This window comes from Pelobates fuscus, chromosome 4 (genome assembly GCF_036172605.1).
Source record: "Pelobates fuscus isolate aPelFus1 chromosome 4, aPelFus1.pri, whole genome shotgun sequence".
NCBI lineage: Eukaryota > Metazoa > Chordata > Amphibia > Anura > Pelobatidae > Pelobates > Pelobates fuscus.
In genome coordinates, this window is record NC_086320.1 from 353,712,599 (window position 1) to 353,724,667 (window position 12,069).

The following is a 12,069-nucleotide window of genomic DNA, read 5'->3' on the forward strand; positions in this document are numbered from 1 at the left end:
GGGGAACCGGGGCATGTGAGGTGTTGCACGGGGTTGTAGTTTAGCTGCCAGGGTCGTGGGCAGCGGCCGTCTGCCCCGCTCTTCTCCCGATTAGGCCGCAGGCTCCGAAGTTTCATTCTGCAGGGGCCCCAAAACTCCCGATCTCGGAGTCTACGGTGGCGCCAACCTTCTCCCATGCACTTGGGTGTACAATTCAGTTCCATTAGTGTCCTTAGGGCTATTGATTTATGCTAGTTAGGTTAGATGTAGCAGGACTCAAAAAGAACAAATAGATCTATGGACAGGGCAAATCTACCCACTCCACAGATCAAACACCTTTATTGACACTCCAGCGGTGAAATAACAAAAATAACTAAATTCACACACCTGAAGAAACACTCCAGATGTGTGAATAGTAACTGGAAATAAAGCTATCAAAAGTAACTGGAAATAATATCAAAAGTGGAAAATAAAAGTGCTTATAAATCCTCCAGCAAAAAGTCAAAAACAATCAATACATGAATCACCTCCCTAGCGTCTATGATAATTAATATTTGGTCAGACTCCTGACTTTAATATTGTATTCAATGTCAATGTCTGAAAAAAATAAAATTTACAAATATAATAGACTACAATTCTGGTCTAACACCGCACTGCATCAATATATCCAATATAGAGGGCAGCCTAGAAGCAATATAGAATATAATGCTGCTGCCTAATTAGTCAAGTAGTGCTGTGTTATTCATGTAACTACGTGGGGTGAAAATGACCTGTTAAATATTGTGTAACAGGCATAGCACATTTGTAGCTGTGTATGAGATTGTATTCATCATATAAATGCCCAACAGATACCTTATATCAAGTCCGCTGAAATAGACAGTAAAAATAGCAACATTACTGTCAAAAAAAACTTACGGACCGATGGTGGCTGTCTGTGATACTTGATATAAAGACAGGTATACATAAATTCACTACCCCGTTAGTACAAAGAAAGAATCATGCGGGAGGGAAAGGAAAAGGACAGATTAGAACGTGCTAATGTGCAGGACCATACTTAGAATGTTGGTCCCTGCACATGGTGACAGTGTGCCATGTTAAGTGAAGAAAAGAAGAAAAACCCTGTTTGTATCTGTTGAGCATTTATATGATGAATACAATCTCATACACAGCTACAAATGTGCTATGCCTGTTACACAATATTTAACAGGTCATTTTCACCCCACGTAGTTACATGAATAACACAGCACTACTTGACTAATTAGGCAGCAGCATTATATTCTATATTGCTTCTAGGCTGCCCTCTATATTGGATATATTGATGCAGTGCTGTGTTAGACCAGAATTGTAGTCTATTATATTTGTAAATTTTATTTTTTTCAGACATTGACATTGAATATAATATTAAAGTCAGGAGTCTGACCAAATATTAATTATCATAGACGCTAGGGAGGTACAGCCATTAAGCTGTAGTGATTCATGTATTGATTGTTTTTGACTTTTTGCTGGAGGATTTATAAGCACTTTTATTTTCCAGTAGTAAAGTGCTGGTGAAGCGCTAGGAAAATTATAACAGTCGTGAATAGACTCTCGGTGTATAAATACAAATCAACAGTACCTTATAGGTATACAATAAAAGTGTCCTTAGTCGTTAGTCAATACCTTAAAAATAAAATATACCAAACAGTGTAAACTGTGATAATAATAATTAAAGTAATTAGAGTGAAAAATTCCCACTCACACTTTTAAGAGCTAATAATGTATAGCTCAATTAGATAGCCCGTGGGGTCTGTGAAGGCGACCCTATCCCTTCTTTCTACTGGATATTCTTCTCTTTGATTTCTGAAACGGTAAAAAGCATATATGGTGCAGTACTTTATGGTTCCAATTGTATACCTATAAGGTACTGTCGATTTGTATTTATACACCGAGAGTCTATTCACGACTGTTATAACTTTCCTAGCGCTTCACCAGCACTTTACTACTAGATCCATTTTAAAGATAAGAATTTGGTGTTATAGCTGCTCATTTTTTCTTCTCACTTTAAAATATTAGCGCTAGTACTATATTTTCGTTTTGCGCTTTTATTTTCCACTTTTGATATTTCATTAAGCTTTATTTCCAGTTACTATTCACACATCTGGAGTGTTTCTTCAGGTTTGTGAATTTAGTTATTTTTGTTATAGATGTAGCAGGAGCCTTAGTGACATGCGACCGGTCAGCATGGCGGTCAGGCCCGGCCCCCCTAACTTACACATTTGAATAAAACTAGATATTGGTTTTGAAATATGGCCTGGCATATTGGTCTTGTGAAAGTGCAATAGACTGTATTATGGACTAAACATGTTTCAATATGATGCATATTGCTTGTTGCTGAATTTATTTTAGACCCACAAATGGGGGAATAAAGGAAATTAAGAAAAAATTCTGCCATATTTGGTATAAACTAAAAAATGTGCCAGAGTGGAAAGGGTTGAATAAAGCAATATTAATGGTTTCGAATATGCGGTCTACAAATTTAAAACCACCCTACTCAATTTGTAGATTTCATTACATAATTAAAATGGAAAGGGAAAATCTAAAACATTGCTATACCCAGATTTTTTTGTCAGTGTGCCAGTTTGTATCTTGGCTTGACGTGCCATGAACCTTTTACTATTGCCAAATCAGTGCACACTTACTAAAAACATCAAAATTTGAAGTATTCTGTTCATGATCTCTACCTGATTAATTCTTGGTGTCTTTGGTTTCTTTATCGTGATGCACTGGATGCATAATTTGGATTAGGCTCTTGTGGACAACATATATTTTAATTGTTTCTGGGTATGTATATGTGCTGTTTATAGATAGTACACCCTTTTTTCATGTATGTTATGTTGATTCATATAGTACATATAGTAAATCTTACCATGCTTTAGTGCAATCCAAATGTGCAAGTAAAAATATGAATACAGATCATATAGTTGTCTCTCTAATGTTCTGATTTCTGTAGGCAGGGTCTTATAGACCTCTGCTTCCTATTGGAATGTTTGGCCTACTTTTTGTCTTATGATGCCTCACTTTGATGCAGATTACTGGTAAAGTCTAGAATAACTTTAAAGGGATGCTAAAGTCACCAAAGCAAGTTTCACTGCTCAGTTTTCTGCCATTTAGAAGTTGTCACTTTGTTTCTGTTTATGCAGCCTCCACTGGCTGTGTCTCCGCAGCCTGCATGTAAGCAAAAATGGTAAATAAATAGGATCTGTTGCCAATGTATGCAGTCCAGGACATTTGGAACGGTTTGCGTATGATTATAGTCTGTAGTTTAACTCTTGAATATTTTTTGCAAGCAATCCTGATGCTATATTCATCCATCCAACATGGTTTCATTTTCAATCAGATGTAACCAATTTTAATGTTTTTTTTATCTCTTGCTCTGTAAATGTTTTACTTTTATTTCATACAAGAGGCTCCTGCAGGGTCTAGGAAGCTATTAACAGAGGAGGAGATAAGAAATTTTCAATTAAACATAATTTGCAACAAAAGAAGTGTAAACATTAGGTGACTCTTTACATGAAGTGTTTAGAAAGGCTGTGCAAGTCATATGCAGGAAGGTGTGACTAGTGCTGCATAAACAAAGTGATTTAACTCAATGGCAGATAATTGAGCAGTGAGACTGAATGGGCATGACTATACACTAAAACTGCTTTATTAAGCTAAAGTTGTTTAGGTGACTATAGTGTCCCTTTAAACATCTCCTGTATTCTGTGTTGGGAATGCCATTGAAGAAATTATTATCCAGGTTTATTTTGCAGGGTACCTGGGTTTGAGAGCGTAAGTGTTTTTAAAGAGCTACTGATTGGCTTAGTGTCAGCTGACCACTATATATATTCTTCGCTCTCACACACACACACACACACACACACACACACACACACACACACACACACACACACACACACACACACACACACACACACACACACACACACACACACACGACGAGGCAGTATTACCACAATAAGCCTAATCGTGTATATTTATTTTATGTTACGCCACAGATGAAGTTAATCTGATTTGAGTTTGTTAAAGGACCACTCTAGTGCCAGGAAAACCTACTAGTTTTCCTGGCACTATGGTGCCCACACCCTCAGCAGGGCCCCCCTCTCGCCTGGCTCTGGAAAGGGGAAAAGAGGTAAAACTTACCTTTTTCCAGCGCTGGGTGGGGAGCTCTCTGCCTCCGATCCTCCTCCGTTCCGACCCGTCGGCTGAATGCGCATGCACGGCAAGAGCTGCACGCATTCAGCCGGTCGCATAGGAAAGCATTTACAATGCTTTCCTATGGACGCTTGCGTGCTCTCACTGTGATTTTCACAGTGAGAATCACGCAAGCGCCTCTAGCGGCTGTCAGTGAGACAGCCACTAGAGGATTTGGGGGAAGGCTTAACCCATTTATAAACATAGCAGTTTCTCTGAAACTGCTATGTTTATAAAAAAAAATGGGTTAACCCTAGCTGGACCTGGCACCCAGACCACTTCATTAAGCTGAAGTGGTCTGGGTGCCTAGAGTGGTCCTTTAAAAGATGTCTATAATGATGTATGTCATACACCTATTAATGCTTGTAGTGTTACTGAATGTCCTCATCCAAACTGCTTGTTTACCTGGGGGAGGGGGGGGGGGGGGTCTCTAGGGTTGTGACATATTTTCCCCCCTCACAATGATGAGGTTCTGGCTGCTGGCTGAGGTCAGTACAGTTAATTGGATACTTTTTAGACCTATTGAAAACAATTAGCTAAAAAGAAAAGCCTCTCATGGCAGTTGAAGTGATGGACCAGGGGTCTGAGACACTGGGTTGGAATACACAGTAGTGCAGGTTCAAATCCACCCTGTGTTATTTTGGTGGGTAATTGGCTTGAAACCAGATTGGAAGGTGTTGTAACATTCCTGGTGTTTTCTATTATTTTTGTTCTATTGAGGTTACACAAACAAAAAGGTACATGGGGGCGTATTTAAATATTTGTTCAAAGAAGTGCATAGAAAACTACAGTTAGTGTGTGTTTATCTCTCCACTTACAGAGCTGAATACCTATTTAATTTTTTTTATTTAAAATAAAAGGCAATATTTGTTTAAAGAGACAACCTATATTGTATGCACCAGAACAATACAACTAAATGTAGTGGCTTTTGTGTATAAATTACACACAGGCTTTCCTCTGACAAATATAAACATTGCCTTTTCTGAGAACAGCAATGTGGACATTTGTCAGGAACACGTGTGTAAGGTCTTTAGACTGACAGCCACTAGAGACACCTCCTACTTTAGAGTAAAAACAAGAAAAGTTACATGTGCATTATCCAAAATTCCTATACACAGTAACTTTTTATGGCTTCTTATTTTTAAATAAGTTTTCGATGTATGGGGGCTGGCCATTGCTGCCACCCAGGAGTAGTGGGAGTAGGAGCGCAGGGCTTAATTTTGTGTGCTTGTACTTCCTACTTAAGATCTTCAAGAATCGGACATCTTTCTGTGAATGTCATAACACACAGCAATGCTCTGTGAAGCATATGACTCGCGCAGAGCGAGGATTGCCACGCGAGCTGTAGGTCCCCCTTTAGGAGAAGCATTACATTAGATAAGTCAACTAAACTGTGGACTTCACAGAAAGTGGAAGAGCTGCATAGTTTATTGTAGTAAAAAAAATAAAAAATGTTAATCAAAAATACTGTTTTTTTGTTTTTTTTGGGGGGGGGGGGGCTCTTTTTTTTTTTTTTTTTTTTTTATAAAGCAATTGTTGTGCTGAATGCCCTCTCATGCACTATAGAATTTATCACGTCTTCCACATTTGTATTGTGTCCTTACCTCCTTTGTTATAGCAAATGCTGTCGTCACTTTTTCCTCTAACTGTGATTGGATTGAATACCACAGATAGAAAGGAAAGCCAAAAAGTGACATTGCTCTCAAATGAGTGACAAAGATAACTTTTCTCAGACTGTCTTATCATGCAATGAATGATCAAGATAAGTACATGTTTGTACATCTTTTTATTTTTTTTAAAGCTAGTAAGCAGCATTAGATTTGCACATTTTTAGATATTAGTAGTAAGTGCGGTAAGATGTACATGTCACATATATTTCCAATGGCAATTTCCTGGTCTTTGTATGTTGTATTACACATTTGCGTGAGCATGTACATGTATTTTGAAAATATTTGCGTTTTGCTTTTCTAATTCAAGCTGATGAAGTGTCCACATATTATCCTTTGCCATTAAATTTGAATACAAAATAATGTAAAAAAAAAAAAATCAGTTTAGTATATATACGCCGAATGAAAACGTGCATATATTATGCATTTTTTTTATTGGGGTAAATCTAAAGGCAGTTTGCAAAACTTGCAGTTCTCCTATCTGGTGCCTATTCAAGCTCTCCCCTTCTAACCCCACCCAGACTTTCTGTGGCTGTCCAATATGCCTTTAATTCGCTATTTTGCAGTATAAGGTAAGGAAGATGGTCTCTGCTTCCTTACATAAAGGATTGCAAGATGGCAAAGAAGGTGAGAATTGTGGAAGCTTGGATTCCCAGCTGCTAAATTACCTCATTGTTGCTACACATTATTTTCTACCTTCACACGAAAACTGAAAAATAAGTACTATTGTCTGTTTGTAATAGATATGTTTGTCAGAATTGTCTGATTTAGGGGACCGTGTATCCCGTGGTCAGGGTTTAAAATTTCCACTAGCCATAGGTGAGTGAAAATCCAGCCCTGCTAATTAGAACTTCACTACTAGTGAGTGTACTTTTGACCTCCCAGGCTTGTCGTGGCAAGTAACTTTTAGGCCAGTGTAGTAAAAATATATATAAATGATTAAACATGTGTGTGTTTTAACATCTTGTTCTCTATCCGTTGACTATGTATAAACTGGTAATTATTTTTCTCTTTGTGTAGAAGCTGCACCAGCTGACAAATCATGTACAACTCCATCCACATCAACTGTCCCTGCATTAAACCAATCCACCGCTCTTGCCTCTTCCTCCACGTCCACAGTCCCAGTGTCACCTGTGCCTCAATCGCCAATTCCTCCACTACTGCAAGACCCAACCCTCCTGCGACAACTACTTCCCGCCTTGCAAGCCACTTTACAGTTAAATAATTCTAATGTGGATATATCCAAAATTAACGAAGGTATGTTGTTTTGTTTGTGTTTGGTTTGTGGTCCCCCATCTGTCCCTTTTATGTTTCTGTACGTTATTTATCAACATTGTGAACAGACCAAATGCCTTGATTTAATGTTGTTGGATAAGATTTTCAAATGATTTAAAGGAACACTGTAGGGCCATTAACACAAACATGTATTCCTGTCACTATAGTGTTCAAAACACAGAATCACTCCCTGGCCCCCCTTTCTCCCCCTAAATATAGTAAAATCTTACTTTTATTCTAATCTGCTGCTGCTTGCTCAGCCCCTGTGCTGCCTTCTTGTTTTACATCATCAGACTTGTTGCTCAAAGCTAATCACAATGCTTTCCTATAGTATTTTTAATGTGAAATGCACCCCGACTGGGTGTCTCCGCCAATCGCTGCTTCCTAGCGGTTGCCGAGTACCATAAGCACCGCCGCAGCTTGGCTGGGGTCTCTTGCTGTCCCTTCTCACCCTTGACTAAACTCCTGGGTCCAGCTCCCAGTGAGAAGACCTCTCCTTCAAGAGAGTATAGCAGTGTAGCTCACCGAATGCACTTCATGGTCATATGCCCAAAATAGTTCCATAGAATCGTGGTTAAGTCCCCCTGAAGACTATTCGCGGTTTTGGTCCATGCGAATGGCTGCCAGGGAGCTAGTGTTCGGTACTATGCGCACAAATGGAAAGTGCCGAACCAGGGGGAATAAAATATGGGTCTTTACAGTAGCTAACCTAGCCTGTAGTCGGTGGGCAGGAGGTCAGCTTTCACACTCCTCCAGGAGTCAGCTGCAAAGGTCTGTGGAAAGTGGCGTTTGTCAGAGTTTATTAGCGCTTCCGAAAAAAAAGTTAAATCCAGTTTCATAATTATTTTATCTTCCACTGTAATATGGGTGTCCTGCCACTCTATATTGATGTTCGGCATTGTTCTGTAAATCCTTAAAGGGATATACTTTAGGTGTCACTACAGATTTTGCTTAATTAAGCATTTTTTGTGTATAGATCATGTCTCTGCATTCTCACTGCTCAATTATCCTTGTTTCTGTCCATGCAGCCTGTGTGGGGAAAACTTTTTTTAAAATTTTCAATCAGTTGTTAATTTGGTTTAGAAGTTTTCTTCCTGCTGTCTAAATAAAAGCTAACAAAGCAGATGAGAAATCTAACAAAATAAAAATTAACAGAATTTAACAAAATAAAAAACAGAATGTGCAATAAAGGAAGTTTAAACATTAGATCTCTCTCATGCAGGGATGTGTGGCTCAGGTTGTATAAATAAAGTGATTTAACTCCTAAATTGCAGAGAATTGAGCAATGAGATTGCAGGGGCATGGTCTATACAGCAAAACTGCTTAATTGAGCTAAAGTTGTTGGTGTGTATAGTGTCCCATTAAAGGATTTATTTTTGTTTTTACTAAGTCAGCAACAATGTGTTGGCACAACTGATTTTCAAAAATTAGAAAATTCAGTGGTTAGTAAAAAAATAAATAAATATCTGACTGCTTTATTGGCACAAAGTTTACCAGTTACAGTAAAATTAGAATACATTGTCTGACAACCAGAGCTGATTCTGAAACTTTCTAGGATCGGTGAGGGATATGTCTTCGTTATGACTCATGATCTGTGTTTGAGTGTTAAATCATACTTGTTTGCTTGACTTAGTGGTTCTCTATAGACCCAAAACTTGTCATGTATGCATTGCGCTGATCAAATTTCCAGCAAATGTAGAACATTATTCACCTATACAAATTTTAGATATTTTTTTTTTTTTCCTTCTTCGGCTTTAATGCTGTCAACTAGGGATCGATCGATTATCGGTTTTGCCAATATTCAGGTTTTTTTTAAATTATTGGTATTGGACTATAATCTTGCCGAGAAGGAGTCCATCGCGCGCCCCAATCTGTCCTCTCTCCAAGTCTTGCGATTTATGAGCCCTGGCCGTCAAATTGCTCCCGCTGGTTACTGCAGCACCTCTCCGCGCAGCAAAACCAGGTGCGTGGATCGCAAGACATTTAGAGAGGAGCTGGAGACCCGGGCCTGAAGTAGTGCTGTCTGGCTGCCGTCTAGTCTGCTCTGCCACTTGTGTGAAAACTGGTTTGCCAATTTTATCCTTCTGGTCAATAAACATAGTTACTTACTTAGTCAGTGAGGGGGGGTGGTGGATGGCACACGGCACTATATGTTGATAAAGCTCTGGGTATATATTGGCACTATCTTATAAATGATAATAAAGCCCTTGGTAGTATATTGGGACTATAACATGATAAAGCACTGGGAGTGGGTAGTATACTAGAACTATACAAATGATAATAAAGTCTTGGGTAATATATTGGAACTATACAATTGATAACAAGCCCCTTTGTACTGGATATATGCTGTGCTGGGAGAAATATAAATCAAAATGAGCTGAAGAGTGGTCAATCATACAGAGAATACACATGTTTTTTTCTGCATTATGGCCAGTGGGCTAACTTGGTACTGGCAGAACATAGTCAAATCTAAAGGGAAACTATAGCTTTCCCCTCTGTCAAGGCCCTGCCCCCCCTGTGGTGCAGAAGGGGTTGATAACCCCTTCTGTCACTTACCTGTTCTGGGTCCAGCTCCGAGGCTCCGCTCCACCCACGCTTCTCCCATTAAAACTTTCCTATGGAAATTTCGTTATCGGCTATCTGACTGAAAGTGCACAGATTATCGGTATCGGCTCTAAAAAAAAAAAAAATCAATATCGGTCGATCCCTAGTGTAAACATTTTTATCTAAAAAATAAATACATGCAAATATTTAAAATGTATTTGTGGACAATACACTCTACACCAGGCAGCTGCTTCTATTCAGAGTTTACCAGAAGGGATGATCTTGGTCTATTTCAATGCTTCTCATTGGGACTTATGGTGCCTATGCACAATTGGATATCACATGCTTCTAACAAAGAAGGATTCACAAAGTTCATTGGCATGCTATGTATATGGACGCAGAAATTGAACATCTTCAATTTGAAGGTGCCATTAGTGGCTGTCTGTCAGCCGTTTATGGTTGCTCTTAGGAGAAAGGTAGACATTGCAAAAGTTTTAATGTCTGTAATTTTGTTAGTTCTTACAGCTGCTGTAACACAGGCATCTTTACAGTCAATACTACACAAAATTCTTACTGCTGGACCTTCAGCGTTCAACGTCACTTCTCTGATCTCGCAAGTTGCACAGTTATCAACGCAAGGTAAACAGCCATATTTCTTTCTTCGTACCGTGTCATAGATGTTCTATTAATTATGTGACAACTAAAACAAAACCAGCATAAAACCATAATCGCAAACATTTAGAGTTTTGTGCGTCTAGTTTAGATACTGGCTCTTTCTTTTTGGCATTAATGGTTGATGCAATGTGAATTGTAGTGTTTTTTTGTTTGTTTTTTTAAATTCTAAATGTTCCCGTTTTCTCAACTCCCAACACCCTGTACATTTGATAAAACTTCACTCTGGCACCAGCACCACCTAGTGTATGTAGTAGGTACTGTGCTGTGTGCATTGTTAAAATGGATCTTATCTATTTTCGTTGGATACAGCAAACAAACTCCAAGGAATCCATGTTTAAGATGGAATAAAGATAATTGAGGCAAAAGTGTGATTCATTCTTTGTTAAACTAATTTGCATATATGCCCACCCAAAATCCCTTGCGGTAGTAACATCATTGCAAATTTGAGATTTCTGTGGGAAAAGGGAAAAGCAGGTCTTATAGCTTGACTGGTGTGTGCAGATCTCTCGCTTTCTCTCTCTCGCTTTCTCTCTCTCTCGCTTTCTCTCTCTCTCGCTTTCTCGCTTTCTCTCTCTCGCTTTCTCGCTTTCTCTCTCTCGCTTTCTCTCTCTCTCTCTCTCGCTTTCTCTCTCTCTCTCGCTTTCTCTCTCGCTCTCGCTTTCTCTCTCGCTCTCGCTTTCTCTCTCGCTTTCTCTCTCGCGCTCGCTTTCTCTCTCGCTCTCGCTTTCTCTCTCGCTCTCGCTTTCTCTCTCTCGCTCTCGCTTTCTCTCTCTCGCTCTCGCTTTCTCTCTCTCGCTCGCTTTCTCTCTCTCGCTCGCTTTCTCTCTCGCTCGCTTTCTCTCTCGCTCGCTTTCTCTCTCGCTCGCTTTCTCTCTCGCTCGCTTTCTCTCTCGCTCGCTTTCTCTCTCGCGCGCGCTTTCTCTCTCGCGCGCGCTTTCTCTCTCGCGCGCTTTCTCTCTCGCGCGCCTCTCTTTCTCTCTCGCGCGCCTCTCTTTCTCTCTCGCGCGCCTCTTTCTCTCTCGCGCGCCTCTCTTTCTCTCTCGCGCGCCTCTCTTTCTCTCTCGCGCGCCTCTCTTTCTCTCTCGCGCGCCTCTCTTTCTCTCTCGCGCGCCTCTCTTTCTCTCTCGCGCGCCTCTCTTTCTCTCTCGCGCGCCTCTCTTTCTCTCTCGCGCGCCTCTCTTTCTCTCGCTCTCTTTCTTTTCTATCGCCTCTAACCTCATAAATAAAGGAGCACTCACATGCTTTGGGAAAAAATGTATTAATGTTCAAGAAAAAAATATCAACGTTTCGACCCTCTTGTGTCTTTATCAAGATTATCTTGATAAAGACCCAGGAGGGTCGAAATGTTATTTTTGTCTTTTTTTTTTTTTTTCTTTTCTTGAACCTCGTGAATATACTTTTTTTTTCCCAAAGCCTGTGAGTGCTTATTTATTTACGGTTTATATTGTTGCACTAGAAAGCATCCAGGTATATTCTGTGAGTTAGTGCTTTGTTTAGGGGAGAGTGCCAGTTCATGCACGTTTGTGTGTATGTATAGATATTAAAAATAAAAAGATAGGTAGATATATTTCAATATAGAATAAACTTTCCCCTAATGAATAATTGGTGTGTGTCAACGGAAAATCCACTGTGCTCCTCTAAGAGAAACTATAACAGTCATCTATATAAACTACAAATATAAGATGGCTACAGCAAG

The 12,069-nt window shown here is 39.5% G+C and overlaps 1 protein-coding gene across 2 annotated transcripts in view; it reads left to right on the plus strand.

Moving 5' to 3' along the window:
* Positions 1-12,069, plus strand: part of WAC (WW domain containing adaptor with coiled-coil) — a 56,790-nt gene that overhangs the window by 31,773 nt on the left and 12,948 nt on the right. For both annotated transcript variants that reach the window (XM_063452595.1, XM_063452597.1), the window contains exons 8-9: positions 6,900-7,136; positions 10,215-10,337. In XM_063452595.1, coding sequence (XP_063308665.1) covers positions 6,900-7,136; positions 10,215-10,337 — 360 coding nt within the window. The remainder of the gene's footprint in view (positions 1-6,899; positions 7,137-10,214; positions 10,338-12,069) is intronic.